This window comes from Mus pahari, chromosome 13 (assembly GCF_900095145.1).
Source record: "Mus pahari chromosome 13, PAHARI_EIJ_v1.1, whole genome shotgun sequence".
Classification (NCBI taxonomy): Eukaryota; Metazoa; Chordata; class Mammalia; order Rodentia; family Muridae; genus Mus; species Mus pahari.
In genome coordinates, this window is record NC_034602.1 from 85,240,474 (window position 1) to 85,266,964 (window position 26,491).

Below are 26,491 nucleotides of genomic sequence, written 5' to 3' on the forward strand. Positions count from 1 at the left end.
CCTTCCCCGACACTAGCCACACTGACTCAGAGGCCACCTTAAGAACCTCTTGCCATCTAACTGTACCACTTGGACCCTGTTTCCAAAGAAGGGACCATTTTGCAGTACTGAGAATTGAGATTTCAACATGTGATTTAAAATCAGGGGAAACACAGTTTAGCCTACACTGAGATGCTGTGGAGGAACAGGGAATTAGAGAGGTTCCCTACCCCCCAGCACAACTGCTGTGGACAGCTGCATGACAGGACCCCCCCTACTGGGATATTGAAGGCAAACATTGGCTGCATCACCCAACATCCCTTTAAGAAGGCAATTTTTCCAAAGATACTTTCCTCCGCCTACTTCCCTGACCTGGACCAGACTTTCTTTAATGTGTGGGCCTTCCAGGGGAATTGGAAAAAATGACAGGGTTAATATGGGTCTCTTGTCATACTGCCAGATACATAGTTTAACCAGCAGGTTGGTGACTGAAAACACCTTCAATGGGATTAAAAGCCTTCAAGCCTTTCAAGCAACAGCTACCTGCTGTGACAGCCAGTAGGGGACTGTGCTTGCAGACAAACCTTAGTGCTGACAAGTGAGTAACTGGCCTCTTCCAGCATCTAGTTAAAAAAGGCTAAACTTCTGAAAGAAAAAAAAAAAAGGTATAAAGAGACCAAGAATCTAATCAGTAGTGACTGCTGGGTGTGAAGGATAAGTGCTGAGGGGATTGTGTTCACCAGACACTGTTTGAGTGCCTGGGGACTGTCAGGTTCTATTCTAGATGCATGTTAGGGAGAAACAAAGGTACACACACACACACACACACACACACACACCCCTCTTCTTGAAGTTCACATTCTAAGCATAGTTCTTACTTCTCTGGCAGGTAAGCACAGGTCAAGTCCAACAGTTCAGAAAAGAATGGGGATGTGATCTATCAAGTGTATTTGAAGAACAACTTAAAATATACTATCACAGTAATTATTTCAGTGGTTGTTGACTTACGATGTACATGTCTGATCCTCCTTTTTAAATATATTTTTTTAGTAGGCACAGACTACTTTTATCCTAAAAATTTCAAGAATTTATGAGTAAAATCCAAGATATCTAGGTGACCCTTATAGTAAGAACTGGGAGGCCTCAGCTTAAGAACTGAACTCTCTTGGGTTCCAGTCCCAGCATTGCTCTCTTCCAGCCATGTGACCTTGCATCGATGATGACGTAGCTTCTTAACTACATAAGTAATTGTATTACCACATCACAATTTTAAATGGTGGTACTATGCCCACCCTGTTCTCTCATGACTGCTGCCAGGTAAAATGCTATATCACTAAGCAAGCCAGAAGTAGTTTTCTGCCCACGAGAGGTACTTAATGTTCCTAGGTTAAACTGAGAAAGTCAGGCTAAGACCAAACTCCCCTACTCTGTAAGAATAGGATGAGGCTCAGTTGCTTTGGAAAGGCATGTCTGTGCTGGTTTCCAAAAATGCATGCCTAGCATGAATCCCACTGCTGGAGATTTATCTGAACAGAATGAAAACTTACACCCATACGCAGTCAAGAACACAAATAGTCACAGTAGTCTTATTTATAATTAGCCCAGACTGGAAGTAACCCCAACACCCATCAATGGGGGTATACATAAGCAAGTTAGGATATGATCATTGGATGGAAAAAGAATGAATATTTTGTCGGGGGTAACATGCGTGTGTGTGTGTGTGTGTGTGTGTGTGTGTGTGTGTGTGTGTGTGAAGTGAGCAGAGGGCAGAGGTTGACATCATGTATCTTCTTCAATCACTTTCCACTTTACTTTGAGATGAGGCCCTTTACGAACCCTGGAGTTCATCAGTTCGGCTAGCTGACTGGCCAGTGAGCTTCAGCGTTCTACCTAGCTAAACCCAGCCCTTCTGCTCTGGGCTTCTTGCTGTGTGCCACTCTACCTGGCTTTTACATCATGAGGAAACAAACTCAGTTGCTCATGCCTGTGCAGCAGGCACCTTACTAACTGTGCCATGCTCACATCCCAGAAATAAACTATCAATGCATATTAAACTTCAGAATAACTAGGCTAAAGGAAGGAAACCAAGTACAAACAAGCATATCCTATATTTATGTAAGAGGAGAGATGCTGACCAGCTAAAGTAAAGTAATGGGCGCAATTCATGACTACATAAAAATGAAGATGGAGTAGAGAGAGAGAGATGGAAGGATTATGAACTGTCATTGTGAATACTTGTGGAATGATGGACATGTCCACTACTTTGATTGTGGGAGTCTCATTGGAAACCTGAAGGTTATAGAGGTGTCCACTTCAAATATGTACAGTTTGCTGTGTGGTGGTTCTAACAATATGCTGTTAATATCACCCATAAGTTAACTCAATAAAATTATTTTTATAAAGAAAAAGGGGGGAAAGGTTCAAACCCAAAGCCCAGAGCCTGATTCCCAAGAGGAATTAGCCACAATGTTAATCGGCCTGCATCAAGCTGAGATGCCTCAAGGGGTCAGGGCGTTGGGTGGCCAGATGCCTAGGAGAGTCTAAACGTGAATTTTCCCATGGAGCATGAAAATGGATCCACAACAGGAAAGAGAGATTTAAATTTATCAGTTATTAAATTTTGTCTGTTTGAGTCTGTGAGGTCTATAAACTTGTTTCTGTGTGTGCACATACATGTGTGTGCACATACATGCACTTTCTTGCATGAGTATGCAGAAACCAGAGGCCAAGTGTCTTCCTTGATCATTTTCTACCTCATGTTTTGAGACCGTGTCTCTCACTGAGCCTTGAGCTCTTTGATTCAGTCAGGCTAACTGGTCAGTGGGCTTCAGTGAGCCACCTGTCTCCATGCCCCTCTACCCTCAGTATAAACATATCACCATGCCTGACTCCCACATGAGTGATGGAATCCAAACTCAGACCCTCATACTTTGTACCACAGTGTGCTAGGCTATTGAGCCATCTCTTCAAACCCTGAAGTTATCAAAGTTTTAAAGAATGGTATGGACTTCTGTCCAGCCATAAGACAAAGCTGCAAAGCCAGGAGCTGCATTTCTTCCCTGTCAAGAACTGATGTAGCAAGTGCAGAAATATAAAATGCCTCATCAGAAAATTAATGCCCCAGTAGTCAGAAGGCTCTTACATCTGGGTGACAAATTTCAAATGATAAAGACGCAAATGGAAGCAGTGTGGCTTGATTTTTCTCTCTCTCTTAAAGACAAAGCCCGTGAAACTGATATCACACTTCAACAGATATCAGTCAAAGTGGAATCTGTTGTAAAATCACACTGGTTTTACCAAGATTAGCAGTGAAAAATAATAATTCTTAGGAAGCAGTAAAGGAATGTCAAGGCCAAAATAAAAGACTAAATTAACTAGATCAGTGTCTCACTGCCCAGAAGCAGAAGCTGGGACACTCTATCAATCTCTTGTTTTATTATTCTTGTGGTACCAGGGCTCAAACATAGGGACTTATGCATGCTGAGTAAATATTCTACAACTAAACTATACTCCCACCTTTGTTTCAACTTCATTTCAATTTCATCTTGTGTAGTCAAAAGACTGGCCTGAAACTCACTATGTAACTGAGGATGACCTTGAACTGCTGATCCTCTGGTCTCTACCTCCCAAGAACCATTTGAGCCCAGAATGCCTTAGTCTTAATAAATGCTTGAGAATAAGTTCCTGTATCCCTAAGATACCAACAAGGATTCTGGACCATTTTTACTAAATTTAAGGCATTTAAAAATAGAAGTAATGTGTGTTTGAAGAATAACATAATTATTTTTAATTGCTTAAATTTTTATATTTTTAAATGTCATGTTATTAAAGGATACAGTTTTCTAAGTCATTTTCAGTTTTATATAAGATGATTGTTCAACCCCCAAAGTCGTGCAGTAAATCTTATTGCTACCTGCCTGGCTAAAATAACGTATGAGAAGCTAGGATCACAGACCTGAAAGTTGAAAGCAAGCGACCTTCAAAGACGTTAAGTAAAATTACAGAGGATGAGATGACTCACCAATTCTGCAGGCACACTGTGTATGGTCAGACCTCATAACTGCAGTGGGCAAAGGCAACTCATCACACAACACTCAAAATTAGGGCAGGGTTTCAAAAAGGACGGTGAAGGAGCAGGAGAATGTAAAATAGAGTAGAGTTTGGACAGTAAGACTCTAGATACCTTACAGAGGTTTTAGCTGCATACAAGAAAGAAAGAACACTTATTGAACACCTGCTGTTACCATGGCAAACAAAAAGCCTTGGTAATCAAGTTAGCATATACGACCAAGGAACACATTGTTACAGAAAAACCGTCAACGAATTACACAGGGTCCTTAAGGACAGAGCATCAACCCTATGTGTAAGGTACAGAAGACTCTACACTGAAGACTGACAGCTCCCTGGCCTGGAGGGATGGCTAGTGTTTTGACATCCCTTCTGTTTCTCTCTTCTCCTCTCATTAGGCATCCAGATTAGTTCCTTCACTCAAGATGACCTGGCTTCACGCAATGTTCAATATGTTCATTCTAGTGGGACAGGGAAACAAGCAGATGCCTTTGGCTTTGTGCTGTCTGATGGCTTGCATGAGGTAAGAGGCCCGATGGGCCATCCTCGAGTGCTTCGATTCCTAGGTTTCTCCTTTGAAGGGAGCGGCCAGGCACACTGGAGATACAAGACCATCATGATCTCCTGCTCTTAGCCACAACACAGGAGCAGCCCCTGACAGCCATGGGCTTTCGCCCAAGAAGATTCATATCAGGGTTCCTTGGGAGTCAGGCAGGTCAAGAACTGAGGAGTGGGTGGTACTGGAGACAGGTACCCCACCTACCCGTTACTGTTCTAGGTGACACAGACCTTCTCCATCACTATTCACGCTGTGGATGATGCGCTGCCCCTTGTGCAGAGCCAGGGCATGCGTGTGCAAGAGGGTGTGAGGAAGACCATCACGGAGTTCGAGCTGAAGGCAGTGGATGTGGACACAGAGGTAAGTGGCTCTCCTGAGCCCTCAGGCTGGGAAGAAGCAGAGCTGGTGGCGGCTGCTGGTTTTGGTGATGCACCCTGAGAGTCGTGCCCATTGCTGAGGGGAGCATAAGCCCCCCAACAGATGTAAACATGGAAGACACCTTGGCCTTCTGGGAAAAATCAAGTTGGAGATGAAATGGCTTTTCAGTTCATCCCCAACTCCTCAGTCCACTCACTCTCACCTCAGCTTGCACATGACAACCCTCTCTTTCTCTCTTTTTTTTTCTTTTAAAGATTTACTTATTTACTTTATGGATATGAGTATACTGTAGCTGTACATCTGGTTGTGAATCTTCATGTGGTTATTGAAGTTGAATTTTTAGGACTCTGCTTGCTCTGGTCAACCCTGCTCGCTCTAGTCTGCCCTGCTCGCTCACTCCCTGCTTGCTCCTACCCAAAGATTTATTTATTATTATACACAGTACACAGTAGCTGTCTTCAAACTCGCCAGAAGAGGGCGTCAGATCTCATTACGGATGGTTGTGAGCTACCATGTGGTTGCTGGGATTTGAACTCAGGACCTTCGGAAGAGCAGTGCTGTTACCGGCTGAGCCATCTCACCAGCCCATGACTACCCTCTTTACGTGATAGATTTTATTATTATCCCTAATAAGATAGGTGGCACTTTACCCAAAGTGTTTATCATCTTTATGTGGATGAGTCTTTTCTGTTTCTCTTGCCTCTCTTCCATTTTCACTTCTTGCACCCAGACTTTTTTCATGGTGTCATCAACTCCAAGGCGAGGCTTTGTCCTGGAAAACTTGGCTTATTGGGACCAAACTCTCTTCTCAAGAGGTTTCCTGGGTCAAGCATTGAGCCTGTGGACTTGATTGGGCATGCACAGAGCTTACTGCAGAACTTACCTATTAGGCCTATGTGCCTCCTTCTTGTGTCCCTGCTCCCTTCGCCTACCCTGCTCACATCAGATGTCCATCACCTATGGGTTGTGGACTCTTCTCTAAATGCTAAAGGCATAGCTATGAAGAAAACAGAAAATATGCCAGGAGTCTACCTTAGACCCTTGATTGGAGTAAGAGACAGAGAAGAAAGGAAGAGAGAGAGAGGGGAAGGGAAGGAGGAGGGAAGGAGGGAGGGAGGGAGGGAGGGAGGGAATAGGCAGTCCCAACCTCCCCATTTTCCTCTAATCCAGCCTGACCCAGGGGTCATGGGAGAGCAAATGTAAATGCTCTTTGTTCTGATGAAGACTCTAAGATGTAAGTCCAGTTTAGTAGCGAAAGGTGTTTCCCCTCGCTTGCTATGTTGGCATCTATAAAGAAAACACGGGCTGTATTTGACATTTCCCTTGACCAGCTCCCGGCCACCACACACTCTGTGAGCTTGCCTCTTGGTTTTCTCTCCCTGGCAGGCTGAGTCCATCACCTTCACCATTGTGCAACCTCCACGTCATGGCACCATCGAGAGAACTGCCCGGGGACAGCATTTCCACCAAACCTCCTCCTTCACTATGGAAGACATCTACCAGAACCGTGTCAGCTATAGCCATGACGGCAGCAACTCCCTCAAAGACCGATTTACCTTCACCGTTTCTGATGGGACCAACCCCTTCTTTATCATTGAGGAGGGAGGAGAAGAGGTGAGGGCCGGCGGTGAGGAGACTTAGCAAAGCAGTCAGAGGCCATATGGGGATGGTTGCACGCAGCACAGTACTGAGTTCTTAGTCTGTTAAAATTAAGGCCCTGGACAAGTCATTTCTCTTAGGTCTTGGTTTTTCAAGACAATGACACAATAATTGCAGCTTCTAGTACCTTATCTAATCACAAAAGGGGACAATTCTGATAGAGTGACTGCCCCAGTAAGACAGGGTGATGGCCATCAATGGTACTCTTTATTTTTGAGTTTTTCTTCCATATGATATTCCTATATCACGTGGCTTCTCTCTCTCTCTCTCTCTCTCTCCCTCCTTCCCTCCCTCTCTCCCTCTCTCCCTCTCCCTCTCCCTCCCCCTCCCTCTCCCCTTCCCCCCTCTCCCTTTCCCTCTCCTTCTCCCTCCCCTCCCCCCCGTGTGTGTGTGTGTGTGTGTGTGTGTGTGTGTGTGTGTGTTCTAAGAGTCCTCATTCCAACCAGAGTCACTGAGAGACTCTCGCTCTCAAGAGGATTTTTACCAGTTTTAGTCCTGGCTCTGCCACTTGGCTGAGTGTCTTTGTAAGTCCTGTTCCTTTGAAAGCCTCGGCTTCCCTATCTATAAAATGGAGGTAGTTCCTCCTCTCCTAAGTACATGAGGTCCTCTGCCCCGTGGCAGACCCACAGAAACGTCAGAGAATCTCTACACTCATCTTCCTCACTACCATTTTAGGATCAGCCTGTGTAGTCTAAGATGCCTTGCTGTTGAGGTTGAGCCACTTTCCAGGTTTTCTCCCTCCAGGATTGAGGGAAAAGGAGCTGGGGAGATCATTGAGTTTGGAAGTATTTGCTGGGTGGTTACAAGCATCTGTCTTCTGTCTCCAGAACCAATGAGTAAAGCTTAGCATGGCGGGGTGTGCTTGTAATCCCAGCACTGGGGAGACAGAGACAGGCTCATCTCTAGAGCCAGCCTAATCTAATTAGCAATCCCCAGGTTACCTACTGAGGAACAATGCCTGAGGTTGACTTCTGGCTCTACATGCACACACACACACACACACACACACACACACACACACACACACACACGACATATGTGCACACTCCTTACCCACCACCTTGTGCACCATTTGCTCAGTACTTTATTCATGAACAGAACTTACCATTCCCTAAACTCCCCCTTTAGTAACTGCATCTCTGGTGGAGGGTGGGCTGGGGGCACCCCAACACCGCACACACCTATGTCTGGCTCCACAGAAGCAGTGTTGGAGAGCAGTGTGCTCAGAGCCTGCTGTTCCTCCAGGACAGAAAGGGTCTTTCTCTGTCCTGCTGAGTTTCTGTCCTTCACTGGTGGGAGACGATTACACTCCTCGAAAGGACATCATCCTGTGTCCTTCAGGGACCTAGAAGGTCATCCTGGGCTCATCACATCTGCGGTGGCTTTTGAGATTCCTCTGCCTTGTGTGCATCTGCTCTTGTCTGTCTGGTGGCGTCGCCAGGCAGGGCATCACATTGTCCTTTCACACTGTAGCTGCTTCTGATTAGCTTGACTTTCAAAGGAGAAACATACATCAAAATATGTAAGCAATGCTCCCTTCTTAAAAACCTAGTGGTCCTTCTGAGGAACCGCGTCATTTTAAGAAATGGAGATTGTGTAGAAGCTGGGTTGAGAGAGACAAAAAGCTAATAGCTCACTGCCCTGTGTTGCAGCTGATACCCACCCGGAAGGAGCCAGAGTGCATGTAGACTGTCTATAGACTGGTCTCTCTTTCTGTGGGGATAGAATTAAAATGTAAAATCCCTTCCACCATTCATTCCCATAAATGCTTTTATTCTTGTGCCTCTTACCCACAGAGAGAGCACTGTCCTTAAAGCAAACAAGAACAAAACCAGGGAGAGAAAAGGAAAGGAAACCCCTCTGTCCTTAGAAGCTTCCCCCCCCCCCCCAGTCTGAGCTGACCCCACCTGGAGCCTTTGGCATTAACATTTTAATGATGCTTCTTGCCAGCCTCTCATGAAAACTTTAACACAAGACACTGAGAGAAAAAGTATCTGTGTATTGTTTCATCTTAGGCAAGGTTGTTTCTTTTTGTAGTTAATTTTTAAAATTAGTGTACAAGGTAATTGGTTTCCAGCATTGTTCATATATGTATGTGTCTTTCCACTTTGTTCTTTTTCATACTGGCCTGCCTGGCTTCCTCTCTTGGAGGTCCGTTCTTCCCCAAAGGTACCACCTTCTGCTTTCATGTCACTAACATGAATTGCAGCATCCCCTCTTGATGCCCCTCCCTTTAGACCTATTTCTCTCCTCTCATGGTCCCCTATCTACTTCCATGTCACTTACAAAATTTAAACTATAGAAACTTACATAAGAGAAAACAGTACTTATTGTTATAAATCTAACCATTGTGACATCCACTAAAGAAGATATAAGTGTACCCAAACACAAGGGGACATATTGGTAGTCCCAGCTAACAGGGGATTGAGGCAGGAGGATTACTTGAACTCTGAAATTCAAGACCAACCTAAATAATGTTGTATGATGCCATATTAATGCATGAACATACACAGAGGCACACACACATACACACAAACATGCTTGCACTCATTCACATGCACACACATATGCAGTCACAAAGGCATGTACTCACACATATACACAAATGTGCATGTGCACATAGGCGTGCGTGCACACACACACACACACACACACACAAGCCAACATCTACAGCAGATGAGGTTGAGCAGAGATATCCTTGCTTTTTGTTTCTGTGCACGTGTTAGACTCATCCTGTCAGTCACCTGTCCCCGAGGTCTAATGCCAGTTGTGATAAGAGGTGAAAGCTAGGCTGTGCTTTGTCTCTGACGTGTACACAGAGTTTTGGAAATTGCAACATCTAGGTACAGTGTTTGGGAAATTCCAGCATCAAGGACGAGTGCTCTTCTCTCCCCCTGCAGATCACAACGGCAGCCCCTCAGCAGTTCCATGTGGACATTCTCCCTGTGGATGACGGCACCCCTAGAATTGTCACCAACCTGGGGCTCCAGTGGCTGGAGTATATGGATGGCAAGGTATGTCATATCCCACCTGCCATATCCTCTGCTCAGTGCTCAGGGTGGGTTAAGCCCTCATCATGATGCTATTTAGGAACAGAATAGCAGCTCACTCACCACTCTCATGACCTGGCTTTCCTAAGGCAGGTGAACCCAAAAGTTTGGTTAGGATTCTCCACTTTTAAAATTATTAGCATCAGTTAGCTTATATTAATATACCCCTACAACCCTACAAAAAGATCCTCCAAATATAGCAGGTCAAATAAGAGAGTCATTTCTTAATTTTATACCGCATGTGATGAAAAAGTGTTGGTCCAGGACTGTGCCTATCGCCTTACCGCTGCAGGCTCTTTACTGTGATGGTACCACCCATCACTGAGTGCCTGTTGTTGAATACACAGACAGATTTCTTCAGAAATGAGTCAGTATCCCATCTAAAAGAAAGGCTAAAACAGAAGTCCAGGCTAAGAGACTTCATTTTCAGCAAGAGACACAGAAATTGAAAGTGTCATATCCACTTACATTCTGTTGGCAAGAAATTGGTCAGATGCACACTGATGTTTCACAGGACGCTGGGAAGTAGTGTCTAGAACTGGGCACGCGGGTGCCCAGCTACAGCTGTTAGTGTCTAGAAGGGGAGAACGGACTTTAAGGAACATTAAATGCTTGCCCTGGAAAGAAAGGAGCAGACATCCCTGTAGGCGATCTTCCTCAGAAGACCCCTACTTCAGAGATGTCTTCCCCCTTCTCTTAGCTCCCAATGGATCGTTTGAAGGTACATCTCGTTGTTTTGAAGTGGTAGCAAATCAGCACTAAACCTGCATCAGCATCAACACATGTATGCTTCTTCCTCCCGTGTTAGAACATTGATCAGTGATAGTCTCTCTGTGCTGTGGCTTGTCATCCTCATGGAGCTGATTAGAGCTGATATGGGCCTAGCTATTGAACTGTTGGGTTTCTCAAAATAAATACGTGGAGTTGAATAATTGGCTCAGACAAAAAAAGCATTTCCCACACAGGCATGAAGATATAGGTTCAGAGCCCCAGATCCCATGTAAAAAGTGGGGCACACTGATACATGCATATATACCCTCAGTACTAGAAGCACAGAGGTGAGCGGATCCCTGGAGCTCACTGGAAAGCCAACCTAACATGACCGGTTCAGGTTCAGTAAGAGATTCTATGCCATCATACGAGGTGGGAAAGCAACCAACAAAGACACTAGACATGGATCTCTGGTCTCCACATGCATACGTGTAACCGTGCAGTCTCGCATGCACACACGCACAGACATTCACCCCAGTGAAGATTCTTCTTGCATACTGTTTGATTTTTTTTTTCTCAATATTCACCATCCTAGGTCTATTTCCCATCCCTCTTCTATCCTGGTAACAATGGCCAGGTGTAGCAGCACATAACTATATAGAGTACCAAGCACTTTAGAGACTGACTAGGAGGACTCCAGTTAGAGGCCAGCCTACATTACACAATGAGACCCTGTCTCGATAAATAAGTGCATGGTAAAGTCACCAATGACTTCTACTTTATGAACTACAAAGGCTAACACCATGCCCTTCTCTAGTTAAGCCCACTGATGTAGAGCATGGCTCACCACTCTTTCTTTCCATGAATTTCCCACCTTGCTCTATGTTGACTGAGTGGGTGAGTGCAGCATATTCTAATCAACTTCAGGATTTCCAGTGACTCTCCTAAGGTATAAGGCTTAGCAGTTTTCTCTCTATCATTCCTCCAGAGTTCAAATCTTCTTTCAAAAGCCTGACTGAAATCCCCTGCTTATTTCCACATAAACTCTTGCCCTATTGACCTTGTGCCGGAGCTTTTCTTTGTGAAAATTGCCAGGGCAGAGGCCGGTGTGGTTTCCGTTCTCAGGTCTCTCCCATCCTCACAGACTTTTCTGTGCAGCAAATGCTCTCCGTAAATCATCATGGAGCTGAATTAAATCTGAGTCAGAGGGTCTTGCTCCAGCTTAATTCCCACCTCAGGAATTACATTTAATGGGTTTTCTATTCCAGGCAACCAACCTGATCACCAAGAAGGAACTGCTGACTGTGGATCCAGACACGGAGGACTCACATCTTATCTATGAGGTCACCACAGGCCCCAGGCATGGCTACTTGGAGAACAAGCTGCAGCCGGGCAGAGTGGCAGCCACCTTCACCCAGGGTGTGTTCCTAAGAACCTAGAAAGGGGAGACACGTTCAAATGCTGCTCTACCATATTTTTGCCATGGTCACTTCCTGCTACTTTTTTATAAATGGGCCATCTAGTGTCTAACCACCCAACTTGTGCATTTTCACTCTTTCTGAGTTTCTCCCGGTCACTCTAAACCAGAGCAATCCATCTTCACTGTACCTCTTGCCCTTGTATTAATCTAGATATTTTTGGAAAGGAAACGTGGGAATGCTTGACTTTTTAAAATATAGTTTGTTTATTTATGTATTTAATGTGCATTGGTGTTTTGTCTGCTTGTATGTCTGTGTGAGGGATCCTGGAGTTTACAGACAGCTGTGAGCCACCATGTGGTTGCTGGGAATTGAACCTGGGTCCTCTGGGAGAGCAGCCAGTGTGCTTAACTGCTCAGCCATCTCTCTAGCTCCGCTTGGTTTTCTTTTAAGACAAACAACAAAACGGCTGCCAGACTGAAAGATTTGTGACCTTAGGAAATTTACTGTTTTATTCTCTAAGGGTGATGACATAAAAAAAACAAAACAAAACATCTCTAGCCAAGGAGTTAAAGGCCTTGTGAGTGTGAGCTACTCGATAGAAATATTTTCCTTTTTGAATAACACGGAGCAGGTAGTTTTGTAGTTTCACACAAGCATGTTGCTCCTCTCCTTTGGGGACTGGTGTGATTGGGTAGTGACGTAACACTGGTCCCTAAGACCACACTATGTATTCCCTTCCCACCCCATTCTCAATCATGGAGAGCTGTGTCTCATATTTGGCTTGTTGCTGTCAGTCCCAGCTTTTCTTATCAGCACATCCTCTCCAAAGTACCTTTTTTGGGGGAGGGGCAAGATTTATTATGTATGTATGTATTTAATGTACATGAGCACTCTACTTTCTGCATGTACACCTGGATACAGGAGAGGGCATCAGATCACGTTACAGATGGTTGTGAGCCACCATATGGTTGCTGGGAATTAAACTCAGGACCTCTGAAAGAGCAGTCAATTCTCTTAACTGCTGAACCATGTCTCCAGCCCAACCCCCACCCCCACCTTCTTTAGAAGGAATTTAGGCTGATTTGAACTTATCAACATAGAAGATGAGGTCAAAAACTTGTCTCTGTCAGCTTTCAAATATGCCTTTCAATACTCCACAGACCCGCTCACATTCTGGGGTGCTTTCTGTCCAGACCCTGAGAGTCTTCTTTTACAAGAGCATAAAGAGGAATTCTGAATATAAAATTTGGTATATAAAATAAACAATTGTAAGATGTTTCTTTATAACTAGTAAGAATCATTTGTTTTTTAGACTACTATACCTTTAATTCTTTTGAAAATGAGTTCCTATAGCCCATTAGAAGACTAGAATTGCTTTGTTAGTCTGGGAAAAATCTGTGAGTGTCTTACACCTCCTCACTCGTTCACAGTGGATTCTGGGACTCTATTTTTCTCACAGAGCATGTGAACTTGGGGTTGATTCATTATGTGTTGTATGAGGAGAAGATCCAGAAAATGATGGATAGTTTTCAGTTCCTGGTGAAGGACCGTAAGCCCAATGTGGTCAGCGACAATGTCTTCCATATCCAGTGGTCTCTCATCAGCTTTAAATATACCAGGTACCATTTTAATTGTACACTATATGTTGAGAAATAAATTAAGCAAGTAGAGGAAATTAGGGTGAAACACTTTAGAAGGCAGATCCAGTCAATGATTATTGTTGAAGATAACGGTAGTGATGGTGGTGGCGATGATAACAGCGATTAAAATAATTGCATGAAATATTGATTATATGATATAATCTGTACACAAGATGTTATGTTCTCAACTTAATTCATCTTATTTACTTGCGACTGTGCAATTATGAGATCCTCTTCATGTCCCTACAGTAGCAGAGCAGTAGTGACAGATAGAGGCGAAGTTCCTTGCCCTTAGTCATATAGCTAGCAAGCCATAAGACGAGCTCTTGAGTCAAGTAATCTTAAGCATTCACCTTCAATGCCTCTGTCAAGTACTTTTGCTTCCATCTCCAAGTTGCAGAAGATAATCCAGGAGAATTTGTAGGAAAAGTAGAAAATAGACCTTCAGGTTGTGTTTTCCCGAAGCTGTTTTGATTTGTGTCAAACTCCACATCATGCATGTGGGCTCTTTAAGATAATGTCCTCATCTACTGGAGAGTTCCAGAGAACCAGGAGTTGTCATTTGGTAAAGGTGATAGACAGGCATGGTCCTGGTTTCTCTGAGTTAAATTAGAACTTGTGTTATTATTCTAGAATAAACACTTTTTAAATCAGCATTTCAGAGATTCGCTTTTCTAAAACATCACTTTCTTGACAGTTCTATTGTGGGTAGGACTAATGAACTTGCTTCCGGGACCCCTAATTACAGCTTTCCCCTTCTTAGCCGTTCTAGAATCACCCCATAAAAATACATATTTTGAGATTTGCTTTAAGTTACCTCTTGATTATATCACCTCCAAAAACTAAATAAATTGAGTAACAGGCGTCCCTTTTTTTGTTGGCAAACCTCCAATACGTAATGGACTGAATGGCACAGTGACTGGCAATGGAGTTCACTCTTTCAAAGGCATTTTACTTAAAACACTCAAAGCAGTGAGACACATACACACTGAACAGCTGTCCTCATTGGCTGCTTTCAAGCCCAGTTCACGGCTGTCTTTCTGTGGCTTTTCCAAACCTACTCATTATGCATTAAGACCGTAAGAAGTAGCCCCTTCGCACATCCAGAACAAATCTCACCTTTTAGGCCTAGCCCCCTGCCTGAACTCATACATCATAAAACTCTGTCTACAAATCTTTGTTTCCCAGACTCAAGCTCAGAATTCACCCTGGATCAACTGTATACATCTTACAGACCCGGTTCAATGGGTTCCTACCCAAGCAAAGTCACTAGCAACACTCCCCACAACTTCACCCTTAAGACTTCCCTGGCCTCTTCTGATGAGTCTGCATTCTTTGGAGAGGTTGTCTGTTACCACTCCCTGTTCTGAATTCTGAAGTTTGAGGCTCCTATGTAATGTTCTGGGTGACTCCTAGTCTCCTCCACAGTAAACCCCAGCATCCTTGTTCATGGGGGCTGTGACTCAGTGGTAAGCATATCCCATCTATGTATGAAACCCTTTGAAGACACTAAACTGCCTGTCCTCTGGAATGCCTGGCTTCTGTGACCAAACACCAGAGTTAAGCACTGAGCAAGTGGTCTCTTCATAACCCGAAGACCGATTTCCAGATCCTGACTTTTGTGTGCCTCTAGCTATAACGTCAGCGAGAAGGCGGGGTCTGTCAGTGTCACCGTGCAGAGGACTGGGAACCTGAACCAGTACGCCATTGTCCTGTGTCGCACTGAACAAGGCACAGCCAGCTCCAGCTCTCATCCTGGACAGCAGGACTACATGGAGTATGCTGGCCAGGTAGGTGTGGGAGGGGCCACTTGTTCCCAAGCATGGCCACAAGCTATGGTGGTGCTCTCTCCTCATGCATGACCCTGCCCCTCAGCATCCTCCTTAAGAATCTGCCTTATATTCCCTTCCCATAGCCCTTCGTTCTTTAGTCTGGCTAAGCCTGCGTGGAAGTGTCTGCCAGGGCGTAAATTCACATCTGCCTTCTAGGTGTTTACATTTTGCTTCACGACAAGACCCCCAACAATGTGTCATGTCCTCAGTTCTTGGTGTCCTCCCCCATCCTCTCCCTTCTCTCTGCTTGAAGTGGGGAAGAGAGCAGATAGGCAAACCAGTTGGAAACTTCTTGGGATAGAACGGGTGAGAGGTGACTAGAGGGAACCTTCAAATACTAAAGTTGACAGGAGTGAGCAGTGATTGGAGACAGGGACAGAGGCAGGCATGGGTGATACAGCCCCTTGCTATAAGAAGATGGGCAGGGGAAGCGAGTTTGTTGAAGTTTAGTGCTAGGATTTTTGTCTTGGGCATGTTGAGTGTGAAGTATCTTAAGCCTGAGCTACAGAGAAATTTCCAAGTCATCTCTTTTACCTCCAGGGTGGTAATGAGAAAGAAAGGGGATAATGAAGAGGGGGTGAGGAGATAGGGGGCACAAGTCAATGGTAGAGCGCACACTTGGTATGAATGAGGGGTAGGGTAGATAATTAACATCTTTTCTCCTGTAGGGCACAGTGCTTGCATTTAATGAGTATTTATTTCATCTTCTTTCAAGTCAATTCCATTTTAGAAGTTAAGTCTCTATACAGCACAGTGGAGTTTGTCTTTCACACACTTCAGAAATCAGCTAGACTAAGTAAAACCTCTTATGTCCAATAGGGATCTAGAAAAGACCAGGGAAGATAAAGAGCCTTCAGAAAAGGGATGTCACATTTTCCAGGAAAAGACAAAGGTCTGTCCGTGCATTCCAGATCTTAAGCAGAATCTAATGAACGCTTTGCTTTCTTGGGGGCATTCTGAAATACGGAGATTAGCAAAAGCTCAGCTTGATCAGTTGATTAGGTATGCACTAATAATGGAGCCTGATTTAAATTATGTGTTTTTCAGATCTATCTGGGTTCCTCAGAGGCCTCTGGCTACTTCTGACATATATTTAACTATCTCGGTTTACACAAACAACAGGCTAGGCCCACTTCCAGTCTTTCCAGTTTGAACAAGTACCCATTACTCTTTTCTGCTTGAACAGTTTATCCTCATTTTATTCCTTTCCCCCCTTCTCTGACTCTATCTCTTCTCCCCCCTTCTCATTCATTCATTCATTCATTCATTCATTTTTAGACAAGGATATAATCAGGACAATTCTCATTGCATTTACAGTTAAGTGAACACAAAATAACTTCTCTGTATTATACCTGCTAAATTAATTGACATTATAGTCCTAGTCCATTTTATGACAAAAAGGTTTAGCTAAATATAAAGTTAAATTAGCCTAGTGTGATAAGTGACACTTTATGAACTCAAACTCAATTATTCAGTGCAACATGATCCTCCTGTTAATTTTAATTATTACATAATATAGGCATGGCAGTGATGATATATCTGTGCTGTACAGTGCGTTAAAATATCTTAGCACTTTCATGATAGACTTTTATTTAGTTTTCCTAGTAATAGTATAAAAGAACTATTATAATAAACCGATTAAGTACCTGGTGCTCATGAACTTTCATAAATTTACCTACTTGGGAGGCAATCGATAGCTGAAACTCAAATCTGTGTACTCCAAAATTGGAGATTTTTCTGGTTAAACTTCCCCCAATTAGAAAGAGCACTGAGGAACCAAATGACAACTGTTAATAAAAAGAAGACAAATAGTTCTTACCCACCTTACTGATGTAGGATAGCTCTTTGCCCTTCGTGTTCTTATACAATAAATCAGCCTCCATGGCACACGAAGAACAGGGACAGATGTCTGAGCACTGCAGGCAGGGCAGCAGGAGCTAGGAATGGAGGAACTCAAAGACACCTTGCAGTTCTTTGTCAGCTCAAGTTGGGCACTCACCATCTCAGGACTGACCAGGGGATGCCGAGGTGATACCCAGCTTAAGTCCTTTTGCTTCTTTTGTGGCAGGTGCAGTTTGATGAAGGAGAGAGCACAAAGTCCTGCACCGTGGTCATCAACGATGACGATGTATTTGAGAATATCGAAAGTTTCACCGTGGGGCTCAGCATGCCAGCCTATGCCCTGCTGGGAGAGTTCACCCAGGCAAAGGTCGTTATCAATGACACTGAGGATGAACCCACATTAGAGTTTGATAAGAAGACCTACCGGGTCAACGAGAGCGCTGGGTTTCTCTTTGCACCCATCAAAAGACAAGGTGTGTTGTTGCCATGGGTGACAAGGAGCTGTGGTGATAACTAATATCCATTGAGCCTCTTCTGTGTGCTGGATACTCAGGCTTCACCTTAATCCCTTTGTATACTTTTAAATATATTAACCTACTGAATCCCAGGACAACTATGACATTGACTTGCCACCTGAATGAGGCCTCATCAGAAGGCCTCTCTTCTCAGTACATGTAGTTAGAGCTCCATTTATTCTTCAAGTTGAAGCACAGACTAGTTAGATTTAGCCTTACAAATTATTCATTAACTTGGCCTTTTTAATCAATCACCCATTCCATAAATTATTTACCAACTGTGATCGAGGAGAGAAGTCGTAATTGTACAAATCTCAGGTTTTGGAGGGATGAACATACACTTAAAGATTTCCCTACCTGGATGTTAAGTATAATGTTCAGATGAAAAATATTCTCCCTTTGGGAAATAAAGGGCAATATTTGAAGGCTGGACGTTTAAAATATTCTATGGGTTTATGACTGTGCTATACGTGCAACTTTAAAATGTGTAGGGATGAAATCCCTTCAAGACCACCTGAATGTAAATGATGGTGTCAGTTTTCAGTATTGGATCTGCTGACAGGGTATTAGTGAATACTTTGGATAGCACAAAACCTTAGTAAATACCACTTGGAAGACAGGCAAGCCCCATTGATTGCTCTGGGCCGCCACACCAGGCCTATAGCAGATTGTCACCAAAGGCTGTGGCAGCACTAATGAACACAGTTGTCTGTATTTTTATATTGTTTCGTATTGTGTCATCTTTCCTTTCTTGAAGAAGCTTGTGTCTCTCGGGGAATTAAAGTGCAGAAGTTTCTTCAGGAAGGCAGTGAACTGAGCTCATCACACTAACGTCAGGACACAATTACTTTGCTACTTACAGTCCCAAAATATGCCTCTCATCTTTCCACCCGCTGTGGTCCTAGATGGTGGGCAATGAGTCTTGTGAATTAACAGAGCACAAAATCTACAGAATAGGAAATCCATTTTAAGTTATTTGGGGGAAGTATCTGGGGTATATTAAATCCTCAAGCGGTTTATACCCCAGGCTTAATAGAAACTGCGGTTCAGGAAGGTTTCCTGTCAGAGTTGGAGCAGAAGCGGTGATGGAAACAGTCAGAGGGAAAAGCTCATTAAGTAACTAGAAATCTTATAATTTGAGAAGCCCTCGTTCACGTGCTTTGCCTTTCTCGTACCGCAGGAGACTCAAGCAGCACTGTGTCTGCCGTTTGCTACACAGTCCCCAAGTCAGCCATGGGAAGCAGCCTCTATGCTCTGGAATCCGGATCTGACTTTAAATCCAGAGGGAGGTCTGCTGAGAGTCGTGTGATATTTGGACCCGGTGTCACCATGTCTACCTGTGATGTCATGGTCATTGATGACAGCGAGTATGAGGAGGAAGAGGAGTTTGAGATAGCCCTGGCTGATGCTTCCCACAATGCCCGCATTGGAAGGCAGGCGGTGGCCAAGGTCCTCATTAGTGGTCCCAATGATGCCTCAACTGTCTCCCTGGGCAACACGGCTTTCACCATCAGTGAGGATGCAGGTAATGGAGAAGGGTCTCTCTGAGTTTCTGTGAACCATCTCCATCTCAGGTTCCTTCTTATGTTTGACAATGTCATTAAGACATGGAGAATGTCATTCCGTGTGGCAGTATTGTTGGTCGTGAACATTATGTGTCGCCAGGCATCAGGAACAACAATGGGAGGAAGTGAAGATAGAGACTCCTGTCCACTTCGCTTGCTCTGATTGTTAATGGCAGAGAAACAACTGCCTTGGAGCTTCGTGGTCTGACTTTGTGGCCCAGAGGATGTCATGGTGCCAAGCACTTTGGCTTGTGCAGTAATGTGACTCATTGAGGATGCCGAGAGTTCGTGAGTATGCTGTTAGCTGCTGAAATAAGCATCCAAGGTTCAGTGTCTTAGCACGATGGAGCGTTTCCATGTATATGTTAGCCCCATGGAGTCAGTGGTAAGTCTCTTCTCTGGGTTGCTTTAGAGCCTAGGCCTCTTCCTTTATTGTGGCTCTCAAGGGGCTCAAAGTTTATCTTGTGTGTCTGGCAGAGGGAGATAGTAACTATACTGACGATCAAGGTCTGCTACCTCTTTGAAGGGATTCTGCAGTGTATTGGGAACTAACACTTTTTAAAGATTAGGAGTGTGTGTGTGTGTGTGTGTGTGTGTGTGTGTGTGTGTGTGTGTGTAAGGTATGCAGGTCCCTCAGAGGCCAGGGGTGACATAAGATCCTCTGTGAGAGCAGTGGGCCCTCTTAACCACTGAACAATCTTTCCACTTCCCAGAACTTTTTTTTTCTTTAACACACACTGAGTGCCAAGCATAAAGCCATGTATGCACTGTGCATTCTTACTGATCCTCAGGGGATCAGATAACATTACATAGAAAAACAGAGGCACAGAGAAGTTAAACAAATTGTCAGAACTTATTCAGCTAGAGGCTGGAGACGTGACCAGTGTTTGAGAACACCCCTGCTTTTAAAGAAGATCCAGGTTTGCATCCCAGCATCCACGTGACAGATCCAGTTCCAGGGGACCTGGCACCCTCTTCTGGTCTTTATGGACACCAGCCATGCATGTGGTGCATATCCATACATGCAGGCAAACATTCCTACAGTTAAAATGAAAGCATGTCAATATGTCTCTAAAAACCTTCATGTAAACAAAACAAAACAGAAGATTATGCAGCGAGCAGTCACAGAGACTGATCAGAACCTTGCTTCTCTATTCTATCATGTTACCTTTACTGGGCACCAAGGGCCCTGATATGACTGCGTGTTACCTCACCTATCGATAGTAGACTATGGTGTCTAATGGGGTTTCAAGTCAACTTTTCTCTGTGGCTGTGAAAAGGACTAAATATCTTAAAGGTGCTACAAGTATGGTGTCACTTTGGCCCAAAAGATGAAGTTTGCTCCTAGGATCATAAGCCTATGTGGTTTAAATAATGATGTGTGTGCTGCTAGATGAAATAAGAAAATGAACCCAGTTAAAACATTCTGTTAAGAACATGCAGCCCCAGGCCCTGTGGGTCCCTGAGCTTGTTACTGACTTTTTCAACTGAGGTTCTCATCTTGGGGTTTTTCCTCCTTAAATAGGTTTGAGATGTTTCTTGGTGGCAGGTCTTCCCTCCAGCATGTGTGTGAAACCTGCTTTCCCCCAAGGATTATTTTTCCTGTGCCACCTTGGTTAAGATCCTCCTGTGAATCTCCTCTTGACCTTAGAGTCAGTCAAAGGGAGACTTGTCACCTCTCAGCCTTTTTCAGAGTGGAGGAGAGCATCAGTAAGGTTGGATGAGCCAAACTATGTAGAAGAGCTGCTGCTGTCGTTTGGGGGGGGGGTGGGGGGGAGCGTGTTCTGTGATGCCCTCTGGTGTTTTGGCTCAAGTCTGAATATTAAGTATGTCTATTACTGCAATTCAGGCACAGTCAAGATTCCAGTTATCCGCCATGGCACTGACCTTTCTACCTTCACATCCGTCTGGTGTGCCACACGTCCCTCGGACCCAGCTTCTGCCACTCCAGGAGTTGACTATGTCCCCAGTTCAAGGAAGGTGGAATTTGGGCCAGGTATCACCGAACAGGTGAGTCCACAGCAGCCAAAGTGACCCAAAGTCAAAAGTTGCTAGTACAGTTTCTTTAAAAAAAAAAAAAAGTGAAAACAGATTCTTCTCTCATACAATAAATACATCCTGACCTCAGTTTCCCCTCCCTCCACTCCTCCCCGCTCCTCTCCCCACCTCTCTTCCCCAGATTCAAGCCCCCTCCATGAAATGAGGTGGCCTATGAGAAACCACTAAGCGAGACAAAACAAGACACAAGAAAACAAGACAAAGCCCCGCACGGCCAAGCCTGATGTGGCAACCCAACGGCAGGGAAAGGGTCCCAAGAGCAGGCAAAAGAGTCAGAGACACGCCCACTCCCACAGTTAGGAGTCCCATGAAAACACCAAGCTAACAGCCACAGCATATGTGCATTGGCCCTGAGGCACACCCACCCATGCCCTGCGCTCACCACTTGGGCCTCTGTGAGCCTGCCTGGGCCCCACTTAGTTGATTCAGTGGGCTGTGTTTTCTTGTTGTCCCCTCTGACACCTACAGTCTTTCTGTGAGATTCCCAAGAGGAGGGACCCTATGGAGACATCTGATTTAGACTCTCTACATGATGTTGCTAGGGTAGTTTCTGCCTGTTTTCTGAGTCACTTCAAAACATTAAAAACCCTTTACAACATTTCAGCCCTTACTTTCTTTAGAAATACAAATGAAGGCTGGCAAGATAGCCGTCCCCTCGTCCCCTCTGAGACTGATGAGCTGAGTTGGATTCTCAGGATCCACATGGGGAAGGAAAGAAATAATATCTACATGTTGTCCTCTGACCTTCATACTTTTCACTCTTGCACACACACACATACACACACACACATACACACACCCACATACACAAACACACACAGATAAGAAAACATACATAGACATGAAAAGATGAGTAGAAATTCATGAAAGGATCCTCTCAAACTCTCCAAGTGATCTTTTTTACCATCAAATATCCAACAGTGCACGTTTAGAATAGAAACTGTAAGAATATGCTAATGAGATAATCATGTGATGACTTTAAAGAAGGAAGAATCACTTTACAACCACAAAGAAAGATGCCAGTGCTGAGCACTGAGCCTTCTCTGAAGTTTGCTTCCATCTCTCCTCCAGTACTGCACTTTGACTATCTTGGACGACACACAATACCCAGTAATTGAAGGATTGGAGACATTTGTGGTTTTCCTCAGCTCAGCACAAGGAGCCGAACTGACCAAGCCCTCTCAGGCTGTCATTGCAATTAATGACACATTCCAGGATGGTAAGAGATGGGAATGCCTACTACAGATTCCAAGTATGTTGCTGTTTTTCTTAACGCCCATGCATATTATACTATATCCCATTCATATTTTCACTCATGAAATATGCATGTCTGCATACGCATGTACAAATGCATGCATGTGCACTTGCACAAACATGGAGGAGACAACCACTCATGTTGCCCATACCTGCCAAATACAGAGAGATGTGTAAACATTAGCCCTATACTTGACAAGTTCAGTGTCTGGTATAGCAAGTTTTACAAAAGAGTCTTCAGGTATGACAGGATGTCAGATGTGGATAATAAAGGAAAGCCTGTTACAGCGGAGAGGTATGTACATACACATGTAAAACTGTGAAAGATGCATATTTGGAGAACTGGAATGCTGACTTCTGCTTTGAACAAGGCAGCAGGTGAGTAGGGGCATGCATGGGAAGTTATGATGAGTCAGGCAGGTCCTTTGGAGCCTCGTGTTCTGGCCAAAGGGCTTTGCAAGGGGAGCAATGTGTGGTTGAGAGGTGCAAGTTGTCTTTAGGAACTAACGCTGGCAGGAGTGAGAACGGTGTGCACAAGTGTGCACAGCCTCCCAATCATCTGGGCCCCCTCACTGGAAACAATCATTGTACCAAATTTTTCATGAGGAATGTATATGTGTGTGTTTATATGTGTATTTACACACACACACACACACACACACACATATATGTATACACACACACACACACACACACACCATTAGAGTATAGTTACATAAATGAAAATTCTTACAAGCTCTGAAAACAAGCAGTGGTACACACACACACACACACATCACCATAATAAAGATGTGTGAAGCCCCCAAACCCTGTAGAATTTACTCATGCCATTTATAGACAGTCTCTTCCACAACTGAAGCCCTAGCTACTATGTATCTGCTTTCTGTCTCTGAAGCTTTACTTTCCCCAGAATGTCATTTAGATGAATTCTGTCATCGCACACATAGTGGATTTTATTGTGTGTTCATTTATTCTTGGCATGTCTACAATTTATCATATGAACCGGTCAGACTCCAGTAACACACACAGTCATTACACTCTGAAGAACACAGAAAGGCCTTTCAATTTTCCCAAATATTTTATCGTAGGTGTTGGAGTTGCAGTCTTAGGAATTTGATATACAAAACAATATGTCTCTAATCTATTAGGAAGGCTACCACATGCATTTCATGTCGAGAACTTATCTCCAGAAATGGAATCCCCAAACTTACTTTAGTGGTTGTTTGTAGTCAGCAATATTTTCTGATGTTAGTCATCTCTCTTTCTTATGATCAATATTTTTCACTGAGGCCATTCATTGTAACCACTTAAAGATCTTACACGTACTATATCTGACCTTCATAGTAACCATTCAAGTTGTGACACTGAGATTGATTAGTTTGTGTAGGGTCACGTGATGCAATAATGGAGCCAGAGTCCAAACTCAGTCTAACCCATTGGTCCTATCTTCTGGCTCCATGCCCCACCTCACTGCCTTCTCCCATGCAGCGCCAGCTGCCAGCTGCCACCCCTCCCACAGGTAGCAATATCTGCTGTCACTTAAAAACCTAATGAAATCAGCTCTTACCTTTCAGATGTAATTACTCACTTCTCTGATGTAATCAATCTCAGGTACTTTCATCTTTTTCCACTGTGCCAAATTCAGGACCCTAAATAATCTAAGGAACTCATTTCAGAAGTTTTTCTTGTTTTTTTATCTCCCTCTTCTGAAATTAGATTGTCAGGTACACATGAGTATTATTGGTAGACAAGAAAGATCTTGTAGCCATCAACATCACTGGACTCCTGTGTATACAAATGAGTAATACTTATTCATTAACTCCAAAGAATCAGAGGTGGATTTCTGCTAACTCTCCAGCTTAACCATTGCCTGAAAAGAGGATGTCTCATCCCAGGCATTGGTATCTCATCAATGTTGTCAGTGACCAAGAAGATGAAGAGAATAATAGTATCTATGGAACATTTTATGCACCCACATGAATATTGTGCTCAATATTATATCAGCTATAGAGTTACATAGGACAGAGTCCCTATACTTTATTTCTGGATGCAAGACTTATGCAAATAAATGTTGTTCGCATACAACAAATGTGCTAAGAGAAGGGCTCAATGATAGATATATTATACCCATTGTGAGCCCCCTTGCCTTTGGGAAATAACCTCTTTTGTATGTATACATCCCATCAGTACAAAGAGAGGGCCCCTGTGCTCCTGGAAAAGCCATCCTCCTAGTCAGTGCTGCATCTTCCCAGGACAGTGCTGCCTGCAAAGCTGTTGACAGAATGACATCAATATGTATGAATCCTAAACACAAAGCATGACCTCCACAGCCAAGACAGTGCACTGCCTGTTCCGTGTTCACCTTGCTGTCTTGCATTGTCTTTCGCCAACCGCCTGCTGACTGGGGCTTTCTGAAAGACAGGGCATCTTCTTTTCTATGCAGGCAGTAAGAAGTGTCCATCCCTCCAACTCCCAAGAGAGTTAGGGTGCATATCTTGTCAAAGATGGGGAAAAGAGAGTCTTTACAGCTCTAGAAGAATCTAGGGTTGTTTACAGCTCTAGAAGAATCTGGGGGTGGTTAATGCATGGAAAAACATGGCCAGTTCAGCCCTTAACTTTCTGATCTGACTTGAGGCAAGCCAGGCTAGCCACAAAACCCATCTGAAGCTTTGAACACATGCCAAGAGAGGCACAGCTCTCTCATTTGTTTTGTTCTCCCTTGGCAACACATGTCCGATGGTGTTCCTGTGCCAAGCACCTTGCACTGAATGACAGGCCCCTAGGTTGTTATGATGCAGTCACTATTGTTTGGAGAGGTGTATTTTATCTTTTTATGAGGTCATCACTAATACCCAGTAGACTCAATTCTGACAATAGGCTTGATTTGTCCTCGCAGCACCCAACCCTTCTAAGTCAGAATCAGTTGAAGGCAAACAGAACGTTCTAGGTATGGACTTGCAGAGTGGTGAGCTGCCCCTTTCTTTTAAGTTTGGCAGGGCCCATGAAGAAGGCAGCCAAGAAGAGGGTAATGAGAGCATTATGGTTACTTTCCCACAGCTCTGAACATGAAATGCACCTCAGGAGTCTTTGACATTTTACACCTTGCATTGTTCATGGAGAAATTAATAACCAGCCATCAACCAAGTCCTGGGCTTGGGGCAATGTCTTAGTGTAGAACATCCCAGTGGGCACTGAGGCAGCAGACAGATAAAGGATTCCCTAGAGGGAAGAGCATGAAGCTATGGGGCACATGCAAACCAAACACCATTCAACCTACTAAATTGGAGCACTTCCTATGAACCTTGTGCTACACTGGGTATCATGTCTGTGTTCTGAGAGCCTGCCCTCTCAGCTCTCCTGTGAGAAACTCATAGTTTTGCTTTGCAAGTTTAAATGCCCACCATTCAGAAAGTCTCAGTGATTCACCCCATTGTCATACAGCCAGTGCAGAAAGTCAAGTCTGTTTCCCCTAATTCCTTTGTTTCCAATCACCATTCATAGAGTTCATTCCTAAAAATCAAATTAGGTCAGCACATTTCAAACAACAGCTAACTCTATAGCATTGGCCACAGATCAGTTACAGTCATTGAAATTTACCATATCCATATATTTTGTTTGGTCCAAATAGTTTTGGGCTATATGAAATTTCTCTGTAGTATTTTATATACTGATGTCATTTTTTAATTTAGAAGAAAAATCTAGATCTCTGGCTTAATCTTTTTCTTTACTTTTTTAGTTTTGGGGACAGGGTTTCTTGGTGCAGCTCTGGCCATTCTGTAACTTGCCCTGTAGACCAGGCTAGTCTCAAACTCATAGATCCACCTGCCTCTGCCTCCCTAGTGCTGGGATCAAAGGTGTGCACAGGCACCACCAGGCTCTCTGGCTTAACCGAAGAAGAAGAAGAAGAAGAAGAAGAAGAAGAAGAAGAAGAAGAAGAAGAAGAAGAAGAAGGAGGAGGAG

The 26,491-nt window shown here is 44.0% G+C and overlaps 1 protein-coding gene across 3 annotated transcripts in view; it reads left to right on the plus strand.

Annotated features, from left to right (window-relative positions):
• The window catches only part of Fras1 (Fraser extracellular matrix complex subunit 1), a 405,350-nt gene that overhangs the window by 340,641 nt on the left and 38,218 nt on the right, over positions 1 to 26,491 (plus strand). For all 3 annotated transcript variants that reach the window (XM_021210427.2, XM_029545004.1, XM_029545005.1), the window contains 11 exons: positions 4,446 to 4,570; positions 4,826 to 4,966; positions 6,371 to 6,598; positions 9,544 to 9,657; positions 11,673 to 11,823; positions 13,285 to 13,444; positions 15,099 to 15,255; positions 17,366 to 17,612; positions 18,835 to 19,179; positions 21,069 to 21,229; positions 22,349 to 22,496. In XM_021210427.2, the coding sequence (XP_021066086.1) occupies positions 4,446 to 4,570; positions 4,826 to 4,966; positions 6,371 to 6,598; positions 9,544 to 9,657; positions 11,673 to 11,823; positions 13,285 to 13,444; positions 15,099 to 15,255; positions 17,366 to 17,612; positions 18,835 to 19,179; positions 21,069 to 21,229; positions 22,349 to 22,496 (1,977 nt within the window). The remainder of the gene's footprint in view (positions 1 to 4,445; positions 4,571 to 4,825; positions 4,967 to 6,370; positions 6,599 to 9,543; positions 9,658 to 11,672; positions 11,824 to 13,284; positions 13,445 to 15,098; positions 15,256 to 17,365; positions 17,613 to 18,834; positions 19,180 to 21,068; positions 21,230 to 22,348; positions 22,497 to 26,491) is intronic.